The sequence below is a fragment of the Cottoperca gobio genome, chromosome 10 (genome assembly GCF_900634415.1).
Source record: "Cottoperca gobio chromosome 10, fCotGob3.1, whole genome shotgun sequence".
Taxonomy (NCBI): Eukaryota; Metazoa; Chordata; class Actinopteri; order Perciformes; family Bovichtidae; genus Cottoperca; species Cottoperca gobio.
Genome location: NC_041364.1, coordinates 9,737,476 through 9,764,047, shown reverse-complemented (window position 1 = coordinate 9,764,047; position 26,572 = coordinate 9,737,476). Strand labels below are relative to the sequence as shown.

Genomic DNA, 26,572 nt, shown 5'->3' with positions numbered 1-26,572 from the left:
CATGTTTTTGTTTGAGGACATACCATGTAAATATCTAGCAGTCCAGTGTGTGTGATTGTTACGCCCTCTAATGGTTTAATTCTTATTAACAACAACAACAACAACAACACTGGACAGAGAGATGAAGATGAACATATAATACTACAACGATATTTATGTTAACAAACTGCAATGCAACCCTAATGACACAAACATTAAAAACAGGCGATTTTAATTCACTGAATAATCTAAAGCTTTTGAAAATACATACAATTTACAAACAGAAATTCAGTATGCCCTGAAATGTAAAGTGGTTTAAATGGCAGTGAGCTCATTTTGCATTTTAACTCAAAATTACAATCAAACTATTCCTGATTGAAGAAAATGTAGCTTAGTTTACAGGATCATATATAGGTATTACAATTCACAGACAATTAAAAGGCAGTCCATAAAATAACATCATGTACATAAAACTCTAGCAAACATGATCAGAAGAATGACAAGGGGTATAAAGAAATTAATTAGAAATAAAATTGGAAGTACTTTTATTATCGTAATTGAGTAAGTATTTTTTGTAAGTATTATACTCAACTACTTTTAGAAAGGCAGTATTTTCATTATAGGTAACAGTAACAGTGTTAAGGGCCAAGATATTCGACTAAAGTTTGTTTTTAATGTTTCTTTCCTCATAAAGCAACCACTATGAAAACATTCTTGTAAAGAAAAGATGGTCACCACAAGAACAAATATTCATATTGAAACGGCAACAGTGTGGATGTGAGTCAAGAGCCTTTTTTGTGCTTTTCTTGTACAGGTTTCAACGCTATATAAATCTTACCCTAACTGGGGTAACATCTAAATCGAGAAACAGTCATTCTTCTTGAACTAAAATAACTCCTTCCACCCCAAGAGTCAACTTAATGTGAAAAAAACACAGTGGAAAACCTAAAAACCTATTATAATGAATGATCAAACTCTATTAATACTTTCCCCTCAGCTTTAAAATCTCAGAGTATCATTTTGTCCGCAGTTTTCAGTTTAGGATTACACTCAAGTCTTTGTCCAGGTTTTCATTGTATGGTATGGTGGTAAATTCAGCTTCTGCATTGAAAATGCCTGAACACATATGAAGTAATGTGATCCATTAGTCTTGTTAATTCATCAAAAAGTGGATTCATACCTTTTACTACAAAACAAGCCGTAGGGCAGTGTCAACGTCTCAGGAAGAAGCAGCCGATTTGCCAAACATCATCACTCCATCCATTATCGATTAAGACTTCAAAACATAAAAACCTATTTACGTTGCATTGTTGGAGCATCTGATAACAATGGCTTGAGGCATTGCATCAGTTGTGATTGTTAATTGGGATTCATCATTAATATACACCGCCTGCTAGGTCCAGCAGTGACCCAGCAGCCTCCTGGGCCTCGGCATCGAGCTGAAGGATCTCCACAGTCTCCAGGTCCAACTCTGTGTCACCCGGCAGCACCAGGTACTGATACTGGTGAGACTGGTAATAATGTAACTCAATGTACCCGCTGTCTGACAGGGGGTCCTTCTCCATCTCCTCGCTGACCTCCCCCTGCTGCTGGTATTCAACCGACTCCATGGTGACAAGCTCCTCGTGATCCGGGGTCAAAGGGCACGGTGGGTTTTCAGAGAAAGTTGGGTTATCGGCAGTCATGATTTGGGGTGAGGACGTGGAGAGAAGGAGGGCGTGAGTGAGAGGATCTGCACAAACGAAAAACAACACATCAAGCAGAACATGAGTCAAAAGGTAGCTCTACAGGTGAGAGGAAAGTGTGTGTTTTTGATTTTGGGGTGAACTGTTCCTTCAATATTAAAAAAGAAATGTCATGCAGGCTGATCGAACAACCACATGTCAGATTCTTCAGTGGGCACGTGGGCCCATATAGCACATAGGCTCGGAAATAAAACGAGGGGGACATAAAGGAAACTAGGCTATTGCCTGGTTGCCAAGGCAATAAAAGGTTGTTGCCATGACAACGTAACACAAACACAGGAACAATGTTGCATGCTGAGGAAGCTTCGGAGAGGAAGAAAAGCTGCAGGTAATAAAAGTGTCACAGAGAGCTGTTACTCCATTGATGAAATATTGCAGACCAAAAGAAATTCATAAAATGTCAAATATGTGCTAATTAAGAGACATGAGCCTGCCGTGGGTCTCCTCATCACTCACCTGACATTTCCATAGAGTCGCACACTGCAGGCACCCCAAACTCTGCTCCTTCCAACCTGCACACAGCATGGCAACATAGTTAGATGACACATAAATATAGTTTGTTTGTTTAAAATACATCTCAGTTCAAATGTGAAATTATTCTAACACCTCACCAACCACACACAAATTATATTTTACTGTTCTGGTTAGAAAGCAAAATCCCTGGAGTAATATGACAATACAACGAATCAATCAATCTTTAAAGAAAAGAACCCAAGAAAAGTCTTCAAATTGTATGCTTTTCCAACCAATAGCCCAAAACCCAGAGATAACCAATGTTATGTATTTATAAAACTGTGAAAAGCAGAAAATTCTCACATTTGAAATTATGTTGAATATCTTTCTATCAGTTAATCAAGTAATTGTATCAATACTAATACTTAGCGGTAGTTAAGTACAGTATACTAAACATTTATTGGATCCACTTTCCATCTTCACAGATACACACAGCTGGTCTTTTGATTGATTTATTACTAAATAATGATAGTTTTTTGTTAATTCTGGCAGCTGTTCAGACTAAATAAGAATGTTGTAACTTTGAATCTGTGGTGCTAAAGATGTATTTAGAAAAAGAGAATGAACTCATATGAAGAGTTGTTTGTCGCACAAACTGTGTGATGATACTCACAGTGCAGGCTTGTTTAACAGATTGATGTTGGTGCTGTGATAACTGTGGGTCTTCCTCAGCACCTCGAGGAGCGCCTGCCGATACTCTAGACACACACACCACAGCGATCCCTTCCCCACTGACTGAAACAAACAAAAAAAAACACACACTTGAAACACTTAAACTGCAAGGGCCCATGCAAAGATGCTGACCTCAACCTCAACACATGTGGAGTATATCAGAATCATTTCTCTGCAGGGCAGTTTAGTTGCTGACTCGACTACAGAGCAGCACATCTGGATTCAGTGCATTGCTCAAGGGCATTTGAGTGATATCTGTTCTATAATTTAAGCACGCTCTCTTTGCTCCCTACATGACCCGGTTGCTCCTAATGTGGTAAACATAAGCCCTACTTAAGACATACCTGTAAAAAGTTATTCTTGTTTTTTTTCTTTTCATTTATTTTATTGACATGCTTTTTATTGTTTTGATCTATTGGGCTGTTTTATCTTTCATCCTCATTTGTCTTCTCTAAAGTATGTCTTTGCATCCTTTTGCTTTGGCTTTCATTTGTTATATTGCCTTATACTGTATATATATATATACTGCCTTTGCTTTGTTTTGTCTGGCAAAGCACTTTGTAAACTCTGTTTTTAAAGGTGCTACATAAATAAAGATGTTATAAATATTGTTCTTATTATTATAAGTCATGTCCCCACCTGGCTCTTGTCCCTCTGAATGCGACGGAAGCTCTTGCTCAGCGACAGGTTGTGTCTAACAGAGTTCCTCCAGCCTCCAGAGGCCGTCCTGTAGTAGGGGAAATTGTTCACAATCCAATCATAGATGTCCTTCACTGGAAGCCTCCTATCAGGTGAGTCTTCTATCGCCATGAAAATAAGACTACTGAAGGAGTAGGGTGGCTTGGACATGGCAGGAGAAAGAGGTTGGGTAGGTGCTGAGCACTCTAGCTGAGGCAGTGGTGACATTTTTGGAAGGGGCTGCAGCGGTAGCAGGTTGCCCCTCTGATGCAGCCAGTTGAGGCAGGTCAGATCATCCTGGTCTGATATGTTCGCCGGGCTGAGGCACTGTATGTTTTGTCCTTCGAGGTACTGAGACGCTATGCAGTGTGAAAGAGGCGAGAAAGAGTGAAGAGACTCTGCTGATGCTGGAGAAAGTGAAGAAGGGGATGGGGGGAATGAAATAGGGGAAAGTGGGAGTGAAAGATGGCCATTTGAGAAGTCAGTCTGCTGCGGCGAGGAGGAGAAATGCAGGGACCCTCCAAAAGTGGTAGGACATGGTGACAAGGGCGACAGTGTTTGAGAGCTGTTCTCCATCTCTCTCCCAGGAGAAAACGTCCAGGGTCATTCAGCTGTACCACTGCTGGAAGATACGACAGAAGTTATTCAAAGTTACTGCTGCGAGGTATTCCTGTAAATCAGGAGTAAAAGTTGTCTGCTGTAACTGCTGCACATGTTTGTACTGCACATTAGTGTTTTTATATATATATATATACATTACTATTTCTTATTTATATTACTGTTTATTGTATATGTTACTCTGTATATTACTGTTCCCTTTACTGCTTTTTGCACTGCATGTGCATTATTTTTGGAAAATGTTCAATAAGGACCGAAATAAATGATTACTACTACATTACATTACAGGTCATTTAGCAGATGCTCTTATTCAGAATGAACTACTACTACTACTACTACTACTACTTGTACTCTGTTCAATGAAAATAAAGAGGAATCTAATCTAGTTTAAGCTAAAAGTGAGCAACTTTGTATAAAGGACTGAAGTCACATTGAGTCGGTTTTATTTCAATGGCCAAAAATCACAAATTATAAAGGGCTTTACAATCTGTTCAGTATAAATCTTTTGAACAGAGTAGACAGAAATAACAATAGTGAGATTACACTGAAAATATTTGTAATGGAGTTTTTTTGTTTCCTTTTTTAAGGCTTTAAAAAAACAATCCAGAAGGGTCCAACTCCAAAGTTTTAGACTAGAAAGGCTGATGAAAAATGCTGTAGAAAGGAAAATGTTTTAGTTAAATGTTAGCTATCCGTTCCTGTCTGATGAGCATCCCCTAAACGTACAAAGTCCACTAGTCCTAAACACTCCCAGTAAGTTACCATCTCCCGTTATAATGAACACAAACGTGTCCGGTGGACAGGTGTAGGTCTATTAGAAAGTCATTGTTACTCGTACTGAAGGTACGCTGACATCGACTAAATGTTATTTTTTTTACAAACAATAGCCTTTTTCGCATTTTAAATCTAATGTATAGCGTTTTGAAAGTGTATGTGATGCCACATGGCTCTACAATGCAGTTCAGGAGGCAAATGGCGGAACAATATAAAGTTTCATTTAGACAAGAAAGCCGCCTTTTCCTCTCACAGGTGATGTTACCTAGTGGTTCAAAACGCATACTATTAACTAGTTACTCACCAAATTACCAACACGATACTTGTGACAGATTTCAGAGCTCCTTAAATATCCCCAAAACAGGTCGCTGAAGAGTTAAAGGTAAAATTGTAATGTTTAAAACTAGACTCGGAGTCGGACTCTCTCCCTCCGTGTTCTGTTGCAGTCCGAGGTCTCCATGGAAACGGAAAGGACGCTTTGCGCTGTGCGCGTTCCCAGGCGCGCCCCCGCACCCCACGTCAACCAACAGAGGGGAGACAGTACTCACAGCCAACCGGACAGTTAAATAAATAACCTCAATGGAAGTAGTAAAATAGTTAAAATCACTAAATCGACAGTAGTTAGAGAAGTATTCAGATGTTTTACTTGTTAAATAGGTCTACTGTTACAAGTTAAAGTCATGTAAAAAAGTAAAAAACGTCATTTAAGCAGCATTTTAATGTTGTAGCAGGTAACCGTCAGTTATATTCAGATTTGTTTTTTACTGAAGTAATAGCATGACCAGTGTAATAGTTACAACTTAAAAAATGTAAGAAAATCATCATTCAAAAAAGTTGTCATCATGCAGCATGATTATTATTTTCTAGATTAATCATTTGTTTGATAAAATGTCATAAAATGTCAATCCCAGTTTCTCAAATTCCACATTTTGTGAGTCCAAAACCAGAACATATTCAGTTTAATACAATATCAAACAGAGAAAAGCAGGAAATCTCCATATTTGTGAGGCTGAAAACTGCATTTTCTACCATTTTTGCACAAACAATTAATTGAACGATAATCAAATAGTTATCAATCCATTTTTGTCAATGGACAAATTGATAAGTTGACATAAAGTTGGAGGTCTAGTGTATCTAAGCTCTAAGCAGCCTTTAATGTTGTAGCAGGTCAAGGTGAGATCAATAACTTTTAATATACTGTTGGGTGGTTTAATCAATAAAAACCCATATTTTAAAAGCTCATCATCTGTGTAGTCTGACTACATTTCAATGAAAAAGTTTTAAAAAATCTTATTTTTTTTATAGTGTAGTTGAAGCATAAAGAAGCAACACATGGAAATACTAAAGGTAGAAGTAACTCAAAATGATACTGAAGTATAGTACTTGAGTTGATGTATTTGTTACATACAACTAGGGATGACACTTGCTGTAAATATGGTGTAACCATTCCAGTACCTCAAATAAGTGCATAAGCACAGAAATTCTAAGTTAATTCATCTCAGTTACTTTCCACCTTTGAGAACAACTGCAACATGTATTAGTCTTTATAATTTATCTGTTGGACAAATGCTGCGCTCTCGCACCATCTTTAGAAATGAATGCTTATTAACTGACATGAATCAGTATTTTTCAGAAGCAAGTTAGATAAAACAAATACAGAAATATGTTCCCTGTAGAACGAGCTCTTTGCATCGACAAAATAAAAGTCTTAGAAACTGTTAAAATTGAATACACAAAGCTAAATATATTTATTTTTTTCCTACAAAAAATCCAAACATTGTCATGCTTTGTCAAATGTAGTTAAATAAAATCCAGGACTCACAAAAGAAAGGGGGACAATGCAGCAACATTACCATACCAGAAAAATGGTATTTGTGCATAGTGCGTTTTATGTCTGTGTGGCGTTACTGTGGGGTGTAAATACTGAAAGCATGTTGAGGGACGTTTTATAAAAGGAAACTGAATCGTGGTTAACCAAATTGCACAATGAAAGCCCTTGTCTTCAAAGTTAGGTGGCAAAAAATAAGCATCTGTCAGTTACTCATGGTGGAAAACAACTGCCACCGAGACATTTTGCGTGTCACACTTTGTGGTTAAATCAATGAAATCATTTCATTAATGAACATGTCCATCTGACAAGCTCAACACACGCTGCAGTTCAACACAGTCTACATACGTTTTGAGTTTACTGACAAGAGTGTATAAAGGCAGGAGTACAAACACTCAACCAAATGTTTTGGGTCCAATGCATTTGGACTTCAGGCTGTGAAATGCCTCACGGTCACCTGACCAAGTGAGAGGTTAACCAATATATAATGATTGGCTGAAACACTGCAGTAACCACAGTGATATAAAGGCGGAATTGAGGTTTGGTACTTGATCCAGTTCCCATGGTGTCCGTGGAGAGCGAGGGAATGATCTTCATCTTCAGAGATCGAACCTGCAAAGACAGAAACATCTTTAAAGCTGCAATCCAGGATAACATAAAGTCTGTTTTCCACTCAAGTCTTGTAGCATATATAAAGTAATTGGTCATTGTTAAGGTTTTCAGTATCTAAATCAAATATAGTGTAGCAATGCAACACATATTATTACCCATTAGACATCATGGATCTTATCTAAGGTAAAAAGGCATATGTCATATCTGGATAAGTTAAAAGGTGTATATACTGTAAATAGCTGTTTTTTATTTGTATTCTTGTCTTGTTTAATTTTTATTTATAACTTATTTGTTACTTTGCTTTTCTGACTATATAATGCAGAGTAATGTTTGTTTTGTTGTTGTCTAGACATCAGTGTATGTATCACACTCAGCTGGTGCACTGTAGTAAGTCTAAACCAGTGGATTGTTAATATTGTTCATACATATAATATAATATTGAAGTTTTGCGTGTATTAGCCGTCCTCTTTTTGTGTATTCTGTATATTTGTTTCTTCATTATTCTCTTTTTAAAAAGACCCTGGGAAAGAAAAATTGCAATGAAAAAAACAACAAAAAAACAGCATCTGAATATGCAAATATGTTACTTACTTACAGAATATAGTTAATTTTAATTACATAGGCTTTCAGCACATTTTCTGTACTAAAATAAATAAATAAATAAATAAATAAATATATATATATATATATATATATATATATATATATATATATATATATACATACATACATACATACATACATATACACACACACACACACATACATATACATACACACACACACACAGTGGATGAATACTTACAATGAAGAACATTAGGGCACAAGAGGACCAGGCAAGGCCCACATAATAACCATCAGAGCCAAACAGCAAGCCACACAACACTGTGAAGATCATCCTAGAGGAGACGCATAAAACAAATATTCATAATGTTCTTCAACATGAACTTATAATATTTTTTAAATGCCTCATTTACAAAAAGCACTTTTTGAGCAGAATCAGAATGAATTCATCTACATCTTTCATTAAGCAGTTTAGGTATAAGTTGAAGCTTTAGTCTAAAACTAAACCTTACACTTATATGCTTTGCCATTCAAATAGAATCGTATGCATCTCAAGTGAAACGTGATATTTACCCGACATATTTGTATCCACTGTAAGCAATGAGATCGAATGTTGAGAGGTCGCTGTGTACCGTCAGCAGGTACAAACTCAACAGCATCACCAACACCTCGATGATGACCCACACGAGGGCGGTGCTGGCACACAGACCAAGAACCTCTGGACTGAACCTTCACACAGAGACAATACACACTGCTTTTTTAACTTACAATACATATTTACTGTGAGTCATAAAGTAAATTAGGTAAGGAGGAATAACTCACCGTTTCTGAATGCCGAGGGCCATTCCAGCAAGTAAAATGTAGGTAATGAAAGCCATCGCTAAAAAGACAAAAAGTACACTTAATACCTTATACAGGCATCACAAAACGCTCTGCTACTGATAGTTTTGTATTTATGGGAAGCTTACTTGGTATGTAAAGATCCGGTGCATTCACATCCTGTCTTGGAGTCAGTGGAGTGTCCCGGTGGTAACGAACTTCCCAATCCTACCAAGAACACAAATACAGTCGTCAGCGCGGCTCTTCTCTTTTTACCTGATGGAACAACTTAGCTTACATTAAATACATACATACATACATACAAGATAATACATTATCTTACAATACAATGGTTTAGCTAATAACTATATAAATGGTTTAAACTTGATAATATCAAAGCTCAATGCTAAATTAGGAGTAACAGCGTTACAAGATGATCATTAAAAGGAGTAAATAGTGTCAAATATTACACTTAGAATATTAAAAACAACGGACACACAACATAAGAGAGACCAGGAAAGGTCACTGGAAATGAATAATTATGGTATCTTTTATTTTTATCCAGTATCTATTATAAACATGTGCTATTGCCTTTTTAGATTTGATCCCCCCCCCCCTTATAAATGCTATTTTACATTATTATTGTTTTTACACGTGTGTAGATATATGTGCGTCTACATATGTGTAAAGATTTGTGTGTACTGTACGATATTACTATAAGACAATAAATACAGTTTAAAAATATATATATATTACACTTAAAGTTTAAAGTATCAAGACAGGGTATCTTCTTTAGTTTGGCTTTTTGTGACCCTGGTCTTGTAAGGTTGTGAAGTTCGTACATTATCAGGGCACAGAATGTTTGGAGCAGTGACTTAATTTACAATCTGGATAAATTCAAATGTGTGGGAACTAACTGAGCTCAGTGTGCTTTTATATCCACCCTGGCAATCCCAGTTTCTGATGTTCATAAATAAAGCTGGAGTGGCGATTAAGTGGCTGATTATCTTGTTTGCATAGTTTCTATGCGATACGTGGGTGAAAATATGATACCAGGGGAAATTATCAAGCAGTTATGCGCGCTATTAAATGTTTTGTGCTGTCCCGAACGTTGACGTAGGACAAAGCCTGAATGGCTCTGATTACCTGATGTGTGTAAGGGAACATGAGGATCATAAGTTTCTTCATCACATATCTGGTGTCAACAGCAAAGAAGTATTTCAGCTTGTTTATAGACATGAACCTGCTGATCTGAAAGGCAAAGGAAGTGCAAACAGTGACTTAATAGAAGAATAGTGACAGTCTGCCAAAGTTAATAAATACAGTTGAGTCATTTTTAAATAAGGAGGCTGTGGCTGCGCTCAGGAGGACGGTGCATTATTTGGCACCCAGTAGACGTACTTTGAACCATCTTGTGTATCAAAGTTGACAATCCAGTAGAACAACATTAATTTCTCTTCATGTGCCATCCACATGCAATACATTTATTTATGATGTTCTACCTTTATTCCTGGGTGAGGAAATGTATCCACTGTTATTCTATATTAGAAAGCGACCAGGAAATGGTCTGCTTAATTGAAAACCTGTCCACTAACAATGACACTGTGGCCGATATAGATTATGCTACACTATTCCAGTGGTGGCTGCGTAGGATTGTTTCTGACTCCAGAGCGTAGTAAAGTCCCAAACATTATTATAGAAAGATTTGTAAAACAACATTTTCTCTCCTGTTTGCCGCAGACAAAGGGAGGAACGCCCTGACGTGCTATATTCATTACATAAAGTTGATTTAGTAAAAGACTAGCTCATTTAATCAGATGAATCACTTTATTCAAATAGATTTTGTCTTAGGGTGGTGACGTTAGAAAAAATGACGACAGCCATTCAAAGCTTCATTCTTCATTCTTAATAGAGGTTTCTAATGTCAAAAGAAATTACATTCAGTACAGCCCTACCTCTTAGACACTTAAGTGTCAATTGTGACATTGGCTCTGGGTGTGACTAATATTAGGAAAGGAGCATTGGAGAGTTGTTGAAAAGCAGAAAGTATTAGACTCCTCCTCGAGAGTCACCATGTCAATGAAAGTACACATCTGCGTGTTCTCTATGTTGAAAAACTTAAAATAAAGAACTTGAGTCATTTCTTTTGGACACAAATTCAATAAATAAACAATTGTATCGTTGATTTAGTTAATGCAATACACATGCATGGAGAAAAACGTTTGAGTTTTCACAGTTGAACTGCAAATTGCTCTATTTGAGATGACTGTGCACTCCTGTCTAGACCCATTACCTTATCACATTAAGAGTCAGGCTGTGTCTAGTATGTAATTAACATTTTTGTGGCAGGTGTAAAGTCATACTATCCAATCTAAGCTTTGACTTTATTTATAGGTTACTGAGTTACTGGTTTAACACCCCATACAGTAGCTTACATATCTGAAGAAACCCAAGGAATGTCCTGCTTCTCCTCACCTCTTTGTTCACTATATCCTTCCCTTGGTTGGCTAGTGAGGAGCCGTACATCATTGCAGCGTTGGCCATTGGGTCAGCAAACAGGTTGTTCGGCCCAGCACCTCCTTGCATGTCATTTGAGGGTCCCTGCCATATTGTAGCCGGGAGTGTAGTATCCTTGACTGTTCATTGCTGGTGCTGCAGAGCTGGTGTCATCAAACAGGACAGAATCTGCTGTGGGGGGAGCTGCACGAGCTCTCGGTTTAGCTGTGGAAAAAATGGGCACAACGGAGTACATCATGGGCATTTTAATTAATAAAAAAAACTTCAGTGATATTTAATGGGAGTTACTAACTTATTCTCCACAATATCAAACATGACAATACACTGAAATCCACTCAAATTGTTTAATATCTTAATCCCACTTGAGACATTCCAGCCATACCAAGTCTTTCTCTAAGCAAGAGAGAAACAATACTCTGTGATGAGCAACATATCATTAAGAAGCTCCTTAATTTCATCTCACTAGTTACTCCAAAAATATCAGACTATGAGAAAACAAAGGTTTACACTCTGTTGCCAGTTCATTAGGTACTAAGAAAACTAATGCAGTGCAATAAAAACGCATTTTAAAAAAGGTATAATTGTTTTGTTTTATACAGGTGTTGATTCAACTTCATGGACAGTTTGGAGGATGTAGTTGTGGTGCTGTTGAATATTTTCTCCCCACCATGTATGTCAATTAGGGTAGATTTTCCATTTTCAGTCTTTAAAAACTTGCCTTACTGGGTGCTTCAATGATCGTGATAACGTGTTCCACATTGTGATCTGAATACTGAATCTATTCTGTTTTATTGTTTAACTAGATAACCCCTATTATCCTGTCTGATTTTGTCTCTCACATAATTTATTTGTGAGTAAAGACAATTTGGGTGTTTCATATAATAGATATTCCTATATATTCCTATAGTCATTAGATTGCATGCCAACCTATCCTCTTTTCTGAACCCAGAGACACTGGCATGCATTTTCTCTGTACTCTGCCTTTTAATGTAGAAGTAGTTAATTAAAGTGGGATATTTTAGTGTATATAAATCAGTCATGTGACATCAGTGTGTTGAGCTCTGTGTGTCTAGCTCTAGTTAGTTAGAAAATAGGAAGTAGAAACCATGGAAGGATATTTTACAAAAGTTTAAGTGATGATAACGCAGTGATTCATAAGATTTCCACTCACTTGCTCGGTACCCCTGATGTGGCAAGTCCATTGTGACGTTCACTGACGTTCGCTTAAAATAAAAACAATGACACGTTAGCTACACTAGCTAATTTAAGGCTTGGTTACATTAATTCATCTTGGTCATCTAGCTAAACAAAGCACCGTGATGTTATACCACAGCTAACATTGATAACATTTAATAAGTAACATGATGTCAGTAAGAGGCTAGCTTTGCAATACTCTTATGTTAATACCGGCTACCTAACATAACGTTACGTTTAAACTTAGTTAACGGTAGCTAACATTTAATGCTAGCTACCTAGCCAGACAAGCTAAGTTAATAACATCATATTTTCAACTAACACTCGGAGGAGGCGAACACGTGATAAACACACATTCAACAGTAGCATTTAAAACGTACACACTGCTTGTCTGAGGGATCATTTGTATGATTATGAAGTAAATAACGAGCAGCAGGGCACTTACCTGCACAGCTAACGTTGTTAGCTAGCTACGTGGCTACCACCAGACTGGCCGGCTGATCCCACCCATCTACAGCGGTTGGTTGACTTCAGTGTGCCTGCGTGGCAGAACACCATGTAAGTATACAAGTACACAGCTGTACCAATACACACACATCGTTACTGCCAGTACTGCGAATCTTACTTTTATTCCTATTGTCCTATCCATGCTCATCTGTTTGTGGGGATATCAGGGTACAGTAGGTTGCATTTTAACTTTAGGGAGAAACACACTTAATACACTCTGTGGTGGAAAGTAACTAAGTAGGCAATATTTTTAAGTAACGTACTGTACTTAAGTACCATTTTAAGGTGGGCTTGTACTTTGTCTGAGTTAGTATTTACATTTTCTGCTTATTAATACTTCTACTGCACTACAATTGAGAGTAAAATATTGTGCTTTTAACTCTCCTACTACTACTACATTTGTTTTATAACTTTAGTTAGTAGTGACTTTGCAGATTCAGATTAATAATACAAAATATAATCAATCAATACATTAGGATGTATTGAATTGGATAATACATTAAAGTATTGTACATTTTAATGCATCAATAATTATAATTCAATAATATTATATACTTTGAAATGTGCCATTATGCATAATGAGTACTTTTACTTTTAGTACTTTTATTATGTTTTGATGCTAATACTTTTATGCATTTATTTAAGTAAAATTTGGAATACAGGACTTTTACTTGTAACTGTGTACTTCTAGACTGTGATATTAGTACTTTTACATAAAATATTTCAGTATTTCTTCCACCACTGTACACCCCTGAGCAGGATATACCACAACAGACATACTGGAGCACGAATAAGACACAGTTTGCCTAATTATTATCCCAAATAACAACATTTTAATACTCATTATAGGGTAATACATCAAGTCAATATAGATTTTAAAAAGTAACATTTGAACAGTAATCAAGTACATTTATTTGTGCTGTACTTTGTACTTACTTATTGTTTTTATTTTAAGAAACTTTATACTTGTACTGTACTCCATTACATGAATATATAAACTTATAATGAGTTCATTTAACAGTTAAATTAGCTGGACCAGCTGCAATGCTGCTTCTTTTACTTTTTCTGCTTAAGAATATTTGGTTGCTAATATACTTTAACAGTTTTACTTACTATATTGATACATTTTGTACTTTTACCACCTCTATTGTAATGGACAGTGCTTCAGAATGAGTACTTTTTTACTGCTAATGCATCTTTACTTTAGAACATTGAATGCAAAGCTGACAAAAATATATATTTTGTGTAATATTTCTCATCTCATTTACAGTATTTGATACCAGTAATTTATTATTTTCTATTTTTTATTTTATTTGAAGCTATCATTAATTGATTTTATTACTGATAGACTTGCTTACTTTGTACAGGCATGTACCAAACTGCACTGTACAGTCACAATAAAATAATCAAGGCGTGAACTGCAACACTCACTAAATCAAATAAATTAAAGTGTGTGTGGCATGAGGATGTTTTTATGCTTTGTGAAGCATGTGTGTGTGTGTGTGGGATAGATGTGTGGATGGGTGTGTGGGTGTTTTTTAGGGTGAGTAAATGGTATTGGAATCTAAACTTCATCCCCGCCAGAAAATTGTTAACTGTTGTAGGGAAAATGTGGAGTAAAACAGAAAACAACCACTTACTCACACACTTTTTTTTTTTTTTACCAAAATGATGATGGTTAGACGTTTTCTAATCAAATAAGACATAAAAGAGGCAGCTGGTGGGTGAATGGCGATGTAATAAGGGGAAAAAAAGATGACCGACATGTCGGGACATGTCACAATTAGAGACATAGCAAGTGTGGCATCATTGCATTCCTGAAGCTTTAGTCATCTGACACTCACCTTTACCCCATATCCACTTCCTTTGATACCATCAACCACACTGAAAAAGAAACATCCTGCATGTGTGTCTTCATTATCACATTGTGTAATATTGTTGAAATATGACACTCAGCAGTGAAATGGGCCAATGAGCAACAGACAGGCTTTGTTAAATGTCATACTACAGGCAGTTTTTGCTCATTGTCTCTTTTCTCATTCATAAGTTATGAAGAAACAGAAGGCCACCATTAAATGTCTTAATTTCACTGTAGATGAGGATCATTAATCTGCCATATTTTCTTTCTCTTTTCCCTCCCACAAAAAAAGAACTACAAACTGTCTTTGCAATTATCTTAAGTGAACAATTGACAATCCTTATTGCTACAGGAGAAGAATTAGCAGTAACGTGAGACACTGGTGCATCAGCAGCAAGGAGAAATCAGCCCTTGCCGGGAACTCTGTCCTCAGGGACTGCAAGGTCAGCAGCTGCTGTGACAGACTAAGCTTACCGAATCTACAGCATGCAGTTTTTGAATCTGTACTATATTGTGCTGGCGAGTAAAAAACTGTCGCTGAAACGGATGGTGTTATAATTGAGCAGCTCTGCTGCGATGCACTGACTCATTTCCACAAGCATGCTTGCACATTCATGTGGTTTGTGAAGTGAGAGTGAATGCCAAAAACCTCAACACAATTAGGCAAATGTACCAAACTTTACCCACTACTTTATGAACTATTTCATAACCGATACTGTAGCTCATACACAACCTTGAAATTCATATTTAAGATATAAGAGTAGCATTTCTTTTGTCTTCTTGCTGTTTTTCTCATTATAAGAGTAACACACCTGACAGCTATATGATGAAAGAAATTGTGGAATTTACTCTTGTTATGTAAAAGTATTTGTACTTTTAGAGAGTACATTTTAAAGTCTACAATTTCACGTTAACATAAGCTATTATTTACTTTTAACTAATTAATTACTGAATACAAGTATTATAACATTCATAATTTTAAGACATTTATAAAATATCTTAAATTAAATTGAAATGAATATAAATGCATTAATTTACATTTGGTATGATGTTTTGCAGTGTTCATTTAAATTTAGTCATTTAATTTAGCAATAAAGAGAAAACTAATCTACCTTTATTTCGTAACTTTAAGTTCCATTTTTGAAACGTCTTTTAACTAGTGTGATCTATCCTGTTAACTTGTTAACATTGTAATAATCACAATAAATAGTGTTGTTGTCTCTGAAGAAGTACAGCAAATATTTACACTAAGGTACACTCAGTGGCCACTTTATTAGGTACACTTGTAAAATCTAATGCAATACAATACAGCAGCTCAGTCCCTCCCCTTAGAAAGATAATAATGATCAGTTTTTATTGACACTGTCAGAGAGGTATTCATTGAATTATACGTTTATTATTGAGGTTGTAGTTTTCAGTGGTGATATAGTGGACTGAATTAAATTGAGAAGTACATGAGGGGGAAGAATATTAAAAGCAGATTTCAATATAATGCATACCAGTTCAACACCAACTCTAACCTCAGTAATAATCATAACATTGAATTAACATCAACATTATAATCTTCCTTAATGTAGAATTTGTGGCAGGTATATTGTGTTGAATTGCTCAAGTAGATATTTACTTCAAACATTTCACCTTAATGTTAATAACATATTATATAAGTCACAGTACTTCCACTGCAGTAGGAAATTGTAGTAGTATTTCAACCACTCCATCAGAAGTGGTTTCTGTGAGGAATCCCGTGTGGAGGAAACTGTCACCATATATGGTCAATGACGTCATGGCACGTGGTTTGATTCGTGCGAGGTTCCAGACAACACTATTTCCCGTAACTGCGGAGGGGCGTGGTGAACCTATAGTGCCGCTTTAAGAGTTTACAACCTCACAATCATTGCCAGACTTTGGCTTTTACGTGTGTGACTAAGGTCAAGAGGATGTACTGAAAGTCGTTTTTGGAAGTTTTAAGGAGATTTGAAAAAAAGCAAGGCAATTTTTTCTTCCTTGTTCACCCCTTGAAGACATACCCGCTTGGACTCTACCGATTTACCGCAATAAAGTGGGTTTACCCAGAGTTTGAATTGACAAACGAGATTAATCCCGAAAGTACTTTTCGTGAGAATTGAAGGCTTTATAACCCCAGCTGGGTCAAAGTTTCTTTTCATTTAAACAGAAAGGATGTATCGAAACTTTGGGAGCCAAGGGAGAGGCAACCCGGCGTACACAGGCAACGTCTCTGGGTCAAACTCCCAGGGAAGCACCAGCAACACTACACAGCAGGATCAGGTTGGTGTACTTTCATTAAACTAGAAACTACAGGTTATTCCAGAGAGTCAGTGGTCAAATCGGTCAAACGGAATATTAACTATACTGTAAAATAAAAAAAAAGTTTTTAAAAGTTGTGAATTTCAAGCTACAATAAAGTAGTAAACCAGTAATACTGTTAATGTCACATTGTATGTCATTTTTGTGTAGTTTTACAAGTTACTATACTCAGTAGTGGAATGTAACTAAGTATTTACTCAAGTACTGTACTTAAGTACAATTTGGACATATTTGTACTTAGTATTTCAAGTTTATGCTACTTTGTATTTCTCCAGAGGGAAATATTGTACTTTTTACTCCACTACATTTATTTGACACTTATAGTAACTAGTTTCTTTTTTACATAAAAAATATATATGATATGATGCAATACTACACTATTAATTTACCCATTTGTATACACAGTATCTAAAGTTGGCTCCACATTGCCCAACTACAACATTAAAATACTTATTCATTAGTTATAAAAACAGAATAATAGCCTATTATATTTTATAACAATATAACATTTTGAATTCTGCGGGTACATTTTACTTTTGATACTTCAAGTACCTTTGGCTGATAATACTTTTGCAGAAGGATCTGAATACTTCTTCTACTGCTTATTATACTTTAATAAGTCAAACTTAATATGTACAGTCATAATAATCATGTTTTGCTTTATAATTTTGCATTTAGACTTCAGAAACTGTGTTTTATTATTGATCACATATTAGATTTTGTTACAGTACTTACACTAACTTTATCCACATGTTTCTATCCATATTTTATTTTCAATCTCTTTTTTTTCAGAAGATGACAATGGCTGGCAGCAATCAGTTCATACCAAGCCTCAATGCCATCACTACCAACCAGGACCTTCAGTGGATGGTCCAGCCTTCCCTCATGCATTCACCGGGCCCTTCTCATTCTCCAGCACCTCCCTACCCAACCCTGTCAGGGGCACGGCCTCTGGCTCCACCACCTTCCCATTTTCTCAGACCAGGGGTCATAAGAGCAGCTACACACACTCCTGGTTCGACAAGGCGCCGGAACGACGAACATGTAAGAAAGCAGTCCTTAATGAGTCAGAAATAATGACCATATATACACTGATATAGACACTGATCATTGTGGATTTGGTGCTTTTCTGCTGTTTGAAAAGAAATTAGAGTAGTCCTCCTGAGAGCACATAAAAAGAGCTCCCTTGGGAGTCACATTTTCACTATGGGGGTTGCAGTTGGTAAGGGGTGTGGAGTAGCTCAATCATTTCTGTGTAACTAGAGTGTAATATCCTCTCTGTGTCATCTCCTTTAGACTTACACATGGGATGAATCCATTCAGAAATGGGATACGGATAAGATTAGATTATGTAGAGATGTTATTTAATACATTATTCATAAAAAGGACAATTTGCTCCCCAGAGGCAAACACACACTGTTTATGTTCTTTGATGCTGTTTACTTTGAGTCGATGTTGACTCAGTGAAATGATCAGCTGTGACACACTGCAACGACCTGATCTGTGTTAGGAGAGCAATGTTACATGTCAAAAAACAAGATGTCATAGAAATATAGAAATATAGATAAAGAGACATCATGTTAAAGTGACCCAGTTTAACTTTAACCTTAAGAACCATCATAATGTTTCACATTATGTAACTTTTAGTAACTTTTTGGTTTCATCAGGCATATGTTGGCACATATCCCCTTCAAAGTTTTGTAGTATTTCATGGTACAGGAAGTGGGCTGTCATGTGACTCACAGGGGCAAGTCATGTTCAGTGACTCAGGCCTGAGTCATAGCTGGTGTCTGAAGGTGACTCATCACACATGAAAGGGCGGGAAATATTGGATCAACGGCAATTATTCAGGAGGGCACTGGATGAAGCCAGTCAGTGTCTTACAAAAGCACAAAAGCTCAGACATTTCAAAATCATGAAGCCGCCATGACTGTGATGACTCAGTGCGCGCACATGGTGGTAGTATTTCTCCTGTGCCATGTCGTCTATGGTGGACTCCCAACATGTCTCCCTTCACAAAAGGGATAAGCCTTTACAATCCAACTGTAGACATTAAATGGGGTTTAGAATTTGACTCACTGTGTCAGGTTAACATTTTTTTTAATGTATTTTAAGGGGTGTATATGATAAAACATTTGAACTGATAGATACCACCACTCCGTGGATTACTTACACTAAAACAATATCTTTTTGTAATACAAGTTTAAATTGCAATTTTACTTTGAGATCTGCAAATGAGTCCTTATCTAATTGCTAACCGTTGGTTAGTTGAAGATAAATCTACACAAATAGAATAGACCCGTCCATGAAAAACAATGTTTTAGTCTGGGATGTCTCGCCTTAAACTTAATTCTTCTCTTTCTCATCAAAGTTATCCCAGGAAGAGATGGAGAGACGCAGAGTAAGAAGGGAGCGGAATAAGATGGCAGCAGCAAAATGTCGCAATCGCCGTCGAGAGCTGACAGACACACTGCAAAATGTGAGTGAACATTGTACAAATGTCATGACATTAATGTTTGAAACATGAGATATTGGTCTCAATGGCACATGAGAATTTACATCTATGTCCGCCTTTCTCTACTTTCCCCTTGGTGTAGGAAACTGACCTGCTGGAGGATGAAAAGTCCAAGCTACAGAAGGAAATAACTGAGTTACAAAAGCAGAAAGACAGGTTTGAGCTGGTCCTGGAGGCTCACCGTCCCATTTGTAAAATAGAAGACTCGGATTCGGATTCAGACACAAATCCATCAATTTCATCTTTGGGAGGCATCAAACTGGAGCCGCACGACTTCAGCAGACCCGGACCCTCGACCAAACCGCCAACGAAGATGGAGAAGTCTAAACCAAAGATAACCATCCCCACCAAGCGTGTGACGACGGCTGCCTCTGCTGTTGCCTCTGAATCAGAGTCTCTTCACACCCCAGTCCTGACATCTCCTCCCTCCCTCACACCATTCACAGCTGGTATGATTTTCACCTATCCCTCTTCCTCTATTGACACCAGCTCCTCCATCACGTCCCATACTGCATCCCATCAGGGCAACAGCCACTATGCTCCAGCCCTGCAGCCTTGTGGGATAGCTCACCGCCGGAGCAGCAGCAGTGGAGACCAATCGGATCACTCCCTGCACTCCCCGACAATCCTCACTCTGTGAGCGACGACCACGTCCTCCTGGAAAACACTAATGTGTGACAAAAGGGATTTCTGGCGGAGGGAAATGAAAATTATGGTTGTGATAAGCATTTCAAAATGAGCTTCATCTCTTCTCTTCAGAAAGTTGATTCTTTACTTGGATAATATGTAAATTGGTGGTACTATCATGATATGAATGTTACACTCTTTTTTGTATTGATATAAAGATAAAGTCTTTATATTTCTCATTTTAAAAGCTATTAGGTAGAATGAGTATGTTTGAGGTTTATTAAGAAAGCATTGCATGCAGAATTATAGAATTATAAAAGTTTTCTTGAAATAATTGTGATAACTCCATCTAATAATATATTATTTAAATAATTCAGTATAATGTTGCATGCATGAGTTTTTACTTTGTTACGTCATGTTATGTAACACTTTATAAACGTCCTCACCGAGGGCAATAGAGTACTTATAATTAAATGGTCTATATTTTTGTATGAATCTTTTAAGAATCCTAATATTTTGTATGCACATTATTGACCACTAAGGCTGGGCCGTAGGAGTTAATATCGATGATGTAATCACGTATTTATTTTTGAGAGTGTAATATATTTTTTGGTAATGTTTTTATTGTCTCTGACAAACAAACTGTTTTGGTGGGCAGTGCCTTACTTTTATCTTTTGTCCAAGCTGTACTACTTCACAGACAATAAAGAGCAAACGTGTGTGAAATTTGTGGTGGGGTGTTATTATTATTATTATTATTATTATTTTTAAACAACAGGAGGATATGATTAGACTGAGATGCATCTTAAAAATAACACATTTGTCACATTTAACTGATAATGAATAATGATAATTACATTTTGTAAAAACACCAGAATAACCCAAACTGGAACATAAATACTGTTGGACTGACAGGAGTATTTGATTATTTTCAATTGATAGACGATTAATCTGCAGCTATTTTGAGTTTAATCAAGCAAAAATTAGAACTGAATATTCTCTGGTCGCAGCTTCTCTAATGTGAGAATTTGCTGCTGTGTTTTTTATAACTGTAAACTGAATATCTTCGTGTTTTGGTTTGGTTGGAGAAAAAAACTGGCGTTTTAAAGACGCAACCTTTGACCTTTTCTTTTAACATTTTATAGATAAAACGGCTAATCGGGAGAATAATATATAGTGAAAATAATCACAACCCTTTTACTGACACTCGTTAAAAGGGTTTGATGGCTGCAACTGACACTCCAATGTGAATACTGCGTTCTCCGTTACTTCATTTCCCAAAAATAAAGCGAATCTCTTGCTAATACATCCATGGCTCAGAGGGCATTGGATTGCCCTGCTAAAATGGGGTTAGAGAGAGAAATAGAGATGGAACGAGAGTCAGATTGAGAGCGCTAGAGAGCATGAGGGAAAAATAAATCAGCATGTGTGCTGCTGTTAAAGGACGTCTGTGCATCACTAAGTGGCTGAAAGCATTACTGCCCTCTTCAGACCTCCAGACTGTGCAAATAGGGATCCAAAAATAAAACTGATGAACATCCATAAAGTCAGTATGTGTGACATGACGGGAGCATCAATCAAGCGCAGTCATTTAGACACGAAGGTCAAAACAACAAGTGCAAAAATCAATCTTTCATTCTGTGTCATGTAAATGTGTAAATGCTTGTTTCTGCAAAGTCAAACACACAAAGAAAGGTCAGAACAGCAGAAAGTGTCATCATACCCACTGTATTTAAAGCTCTTCAATGCACTACGAGCATAGCCCACCAATAAACAGCTAACGACAAAATAAATCTTTTCTAATCCATGTGCATTATCTATGATTTAAACTGAAATTGGTTAGTTATGCAAGTTAATACAGATAAATCAAGATAAATAAGGGTCAAAGTTAAGATTATCCCTAATGGTACAGGGTAAATACAAAGCATGAGTCACAGAAGACAAAGCTGACTGTTGCCAACTTAAACAAACTCTGTGATATGCTAATTGAACACCAACAATAATGTAATAAAAAAAAAGGAATATAAGTGGATTTAAACAACTTGGTTTGAATAGAATAGAAATCATTAAAAGTTGTAGACCTTCCAGTTTGATACAAAGAGTTTCCAGTTGGATTTTTAAAAAAAGTGACAGAACTTGTTCAGTTCAGCTCTGAGTGAGGTCCAAGGACATCTATCACATCTGATCCAAAACCTTAACACGTGTGCTGGCTCTGCCCAGGCTCTTGCACATGTACATTATGCACAGCAGCCCCACCCACATTAAACCTGAAGGGCCTTCACATCAGACTGGTTAACAGGCCTGTACAAATTGTGACAATCATCATGCACATATGGCACTCCAATCCTGTCCTGAGGAAGAGAGTGCATAAAATATTACACATTATTGGGCATCTAGCAAAAGCAAATATCAAATAGTTTCATTTTTTCTTTTATCACAACTCATCTATTTCAGTGCTATTGGAATTCAGTGGACTAAATATGGCTCAAAACTGGATTGAAATGAATCTTTAGATCTGTGATTTAAAGACCCATAGTAACGCTGTCCAGTGCAATAGAAAAAAGGCTTCTACCAGTGTAGGCTAGTCCAGTGCATGAGATAAATTTATATATGTGACCCACTTTTTTGGTCCCATTTTTTTTTGACAACAGACCACTGAAAAAGGAGGAGTTATTAGAAAAAACACTGTCAAATTTAGATACATTATCATCTGGAAAACATCTATCAAATGTCTTTGTAAAGTCCTGAAAATGTCTATAGTGATAGATTCGTCAAGTCAAAACCTAGTGGCACACAAATCTGCAGCATTCAGAAAGCCCTAATGCTTTTTTGCACCAAATTGATTTGAATTGTCTGACAAAGCGTCTGTGTCTCCATTAATCACATCACCCCTAGTCTACAAATTCCTTATTTGAGTCGGAGAAACCCTGACAGCTGACATAAACCCGCCATCAGTCATCAGGTGAGCACACCAGGTGGAGCTGGTCCGGGCTTCCCACGCTGCCTGTGCTTGAGCTCCCGTCCCCCAGGTCCCGGGCCACCATGCAGGGCAGGTTGAGCTCGGTGGACCCTCCGGGGCTGGAGTCACTCCTGCTGACACACTCCTCCTCCAGGACCAGGCACAGCTCCTTCAGGTCCAAATTCTCCTTCACCAGCCCGTCCTGCATGCGCTCCAGGTCGGCGAGCTTTTTCAAGTAACCGCCCAGGTCCTCCCGCATCACTTTAGCTGCGTGATGCCCGAACAGCTGCCATTCCCTGGACAGCTTCTTCACCTTAAGCCGGTCGTCGTCCAGGAAGCAGCACAGGTCCCGCAACTCCACGTTTTCCTCCTGCAGGCGCTGATTGATGACTTTCAGTTCCCTGATTTCAAGGAGGTGTCCCTGCAGCTGTTTATTCACCTCTTTTATCAGCCGTCCTCGCTGAATGAGAGCCGATATTTTCTCCGCCTCCTCTTTACGCAGCCGTCTCACCAGCTCCTCTTTGGAGCACGCCAGCAAATCCTCGTCAGACATCTTTGACAGTTCTCTATTTATTATCTCACCTTCGCTACCCATTTTCTATTTAAAAAAAAAATCTACTCCTAGATGATACCTGAGAATCTATTAAAAGCGCTGAGATGTAGCTGGATGCTTCAATGCTCAACACCGAGCCATCACATCCTCTTCCTCTGCATATTTTCCAGATGTCATGTATGCAATCACTACAGCACCGGAGGCCAAATCATGGCACAAACATGTGATTTCTTTATTTAGATGGCTTTCTTCAAGGCGCTGTGACTTCCGTCCTAATTTATGCACAACCCAGTGTCTGTTTTTCGTGGATGATGTCTTAATGAGGTCGTGTATGAAAATGCACCGCAAACCCCCATTAATGTCAATCTGTCATCCTCCCAACAGCAGACTGTGTTCTCAAAAGGCCTCCAGGAATACAACTGTCCCGATTTTTACCTCCTCTCGCAGTATTTTGAAAGCAACAGCCGCACCGTGGGCTCTTCTGTGGGCCTACTGAATGTACAAAGGCCCGGTCGATCCACGGAGGCTTAATCCAGCAGCCTTGGATGCACACCCTGCTGCAGATGTTGTGATTTTTACGTCGCTGGCATCGTCTCACCAGGCTGTGCTCCGCTCGCCTCGCTTGAATGAACTCTGTTCCCTGGTGGTGGCGGTGCAGCAGCTTTTTCACAAACGATTCATTCTCTAGATAAAAACAACCACAACAAAACAAAATAAATCAAAATCCAATCTCCTTCTTTATCCGCTCAAAATAAGTGCATCATCTCTGCTCATCCTCTGGGGCTGGACTGTTACCACAACAATGTCCGCCTCCGCCACTTTCACGGCTGTGACTCCACTCAGCAGCTCATCAAGCGCGAGCATTACCGGAAGCTGGTCTTTACATCCTTCAAAATAAAAGCAGTGGCATGTGAAATGTTAATGAAATAAGAAAGAATGCAGTGTATTTAACTACAATACAGATTTTTTTTACGTTTTACATGTTTATTTGTATTGATACTGTTTTACTAGGGGTCCATTGGAGTCATGTTCCTCAGCAACATTGTTTTTTATTTTGAGTGATTTTACCGGAGGTTTCACTTTTGATGATGACGGCTGCTTTGGCACGTCGGTTAGACACTAATCTGACATAGCCTATTTGTGGTTTCTTCTGAGGTTTAAAGTGGAGCTTCGCATACCGTCCTTATGGCATTGTAGTAAATGGCAACATAGAATCGACCAGCTCAGTTATCCAGCTGAAGGTACAATATGAAAAACATCAAGATGTGAAGGTGAAGATGTACTCCATGTGCTATCTCAGTGAGGAACTTGTGCGCCCCCATTTGGATTCAAAAACGTACTTTTACCTTTTTCAAGCTATGCAACCAAAACAACACTGATAAGCACAATTCACAAAGGAAATAAGTAGGGAGTGCATGTGTCTATGTGTGTGAAGCCACTTCTGTTTTCTGTTCATTTAAATGGTCTCATCCTCAAAAACTAAAGACATATGGCTTTGCTCTCCCCAAACCTTTGCAATACATTAGAGATACATCAATATGCCCTATATGCCTTTGGAGTTCACTACAAAGAAAGATGTACAGTACAATGAACTTGTATCAAGAGTGGCTCCTGGTTGTACTCATTTCTTTTCAAAGAACACTGGCGGAAAGTGTGACTGCAGGCTTTTTTCCATGGGTTTATGCTGAGGCATTCAGCCACATCCTTCCGCCCTCTGTCCCACCTCCATTGTTTCACTGAGGCCATAACAATGTAGGGTGTTAACCGTGCAAGGGGGAGCTGGGGATGGAATCAGGGTGTCATGTGAGGTTAGAAATGAGAGTGTTGATGTGTAGCGAGAGATCCGACAAAAAGACATGTTGACTGAGTCGTTTTCCCTTATGTTGTGATTTTTGAAGGACATATGCACAAATGCAGAAACACAGAAAGGGAGGGTGAGGAGAGGGATTTGCAGGGATTTATTTATATTAATCGCCGGAGGAAAAGAGAGCAGATTGTGTACACGCAGCAAGCAAAGCACAGAAGGCCCGGTGGTCACACAGAGGCCTATCTCTGATCTGACACATTTTAAAGTAAGAGCACAAATGGAAGGGCAGAGATCAACAATAGGCTACTGCCTGGCTGACAAATGCGCTGGGGTAATTTGAGTCTTTACATAATCGTCCATTGTATAGTTTGTCTGGCCATTGATGGCTTTCTTACTTAAAATTAATAGTATTTTTGTGTTGAGTGATAGGTCTTGGGTCTGTAAAGGGATATAGGTCCCAACTATGGAGTCTGTTGGGTTTATTATCCTCTCCTTGCATACATCTATAGTCTACACTTGTAAAAATTCATCAAATATGATTAAAACTGGTTATCATGCTTTCCAAACTAATAGTGTTCTGACAAATTGCTGTATTATTAATGCAATATCCCTTATTAAAATCAAATACATTTTATAGAAACCTACTAAACACTGCCCTTTATTGTTCTTAGATTTGATGTCTAATTGTTAAATGTGTCTTCACTGCAATTTTTTCTGCATAGTTTCACTGGTCAGAAAAGTGCCTGCTCTTGAGTCATTACATACTTTTTTAATTTAAACCCAAAGAACAAAGACATTTTGATTTCCTATTATTATTATTATTATTATTATTATTATTACTACGCATAATTTAGGGGCTATTAGTTTCGCAATTGTGCCACATTATACCTACAAAGGATAAGAGACGT

At 37.6% G+C, this 26,572-nt stretch overlaps 4 protein-coding genes across 8 annotated transcripts; 1 reads left to right on the top strand and 3 right to left on the bottom strand.

Moving 5' to 3' along the window:
• Nucleotides 1-164: 164 nt before the first annotated feature.
• On the bottom strand, nucleotides 165-5,411 carry LOC115014719 (forkhead box protein N2-like). 2 transcript variants are annotated; one of them, XM_029441765.1, is made up of 5 exons: nucleotides 5,284-5,411; nucleotides 3,549-4,206; nucleotides 2,851-2,972; nucleotides 2,181-2,236; nucleotides 165-1,711 (listed from the first exon to the last, which is right to left on the bottom strand). In XM_029441765.1, exons 2-5 carry the CDS (start codon nucleotides 4,161-4,163, stop codon nucleotides 1,356-1,358), a joined length of 1,149 nt encoding a protein of 382 aa, XP_029297625.1. In that variant the 5' UTR covers nucleotides 4,164-4,206; nucleotides 5,284-5,411; the 3' UTR covers nucleotides 165-1,355. The 2 variants fall into 2 exon arrangements, with proteins under 2 accessions (XP_029297625.1, XP_029297626.1); XM_029441766.1 differs by having other exon boundaries at nucleotides 3,549-4,209; nucleotides 5,284-5,403.
• A 1,286-nt stretch (nucleotides 5,412-6,697) lies between these two features.
• On the bottom strand, nucleotides 6,698-13,067 carry yif1a (Yip1 interacting factor homolog A (S. cerevisiae)). The gene is given in 10 exon segments (XM_029441531.1): nucleotides 6,698-7,419; nucleotides 8,225-8,318; nucleotides 8,557-8,712; nucleotides 8,806-8,863; nucleotides 8,952-9,030; nucleotides 9,949-10,053; nucleotides 11,278-11,403; nucleotides 11,405-11,523; nucleotides 12,491-12,542; nucleotides 12,959-13,067. Coding segments are annotated over 9 exon segments (927 nt in total). The 5' UTR covers nucleotides 12,522-12,542; nucleotides 12,959-13,067; the 3' UTR covers nucleotides 6,698-7,260.
• Nucleotides 12,970-21,071, top strand: fosl1a (FOS like 1, AP-1 transcription factor subunit a). Of its 4 annotated transcripts, none has more exons than XM_029441530.1 (5): nucleotides 12,970-13,071; nucleotides 17,052-17,164; nucleotides 17,999-18,247; nucleotides 19,575-19,682; nucleotides 19,801-21,071. In XM_029441530.1, the coding sequence occupies exons 2-5, from the start codon at nucleotides 17,057-17,059 to the stop codon at nucleotides 20,356-20,358; spliced, it is 1,023 nt and encodes a 340-aa protein (XP_029297390.1). In that variant the 5' UTR covers nucleotides 12,970-13,071; nucleotides 17,052-17,056; the 3' UTR covers nucleotides 20,359-21,071. The 4 variants fall into 4 exon arrangements, with proteins under 4 accessions (XP_029297390.1, XP_029297387.1, XP_029297389.1 ...); XM_029441527.1 differs by having other exon boundaries at nucleotides 12,973-13,071; nucleotides 17,996-18,247; XM_029441529.1 differs by lacking the exon at nucleotides 12,970-13,071 and having other exon boundaries at nucleotides 16,769-17,164.
• Nucleotides 21,072-22,057: 986 nt separating this feature from the next.
• ccdc85b (coiled-coil domain containing 85B) lies at nucleotides 22,058-24,698 on the bottom strand. Its single transcript, XM_029442413.1, has one exon. It carries the CDS (start codon nucleotides 23,897-23,899, stop codon nucleotides 23,297-23,299), a length of 603 nt encoding a protein of 200 aa, XP_029298273.1. The 5' UTR covers nucleotides 23,900-24,698; the 3' UTR covers nucleotides 22,058-23,296.
• Between the last annotated feature and the right edge of the window lie 1,874 nt (nucleotides 24,699-26,572).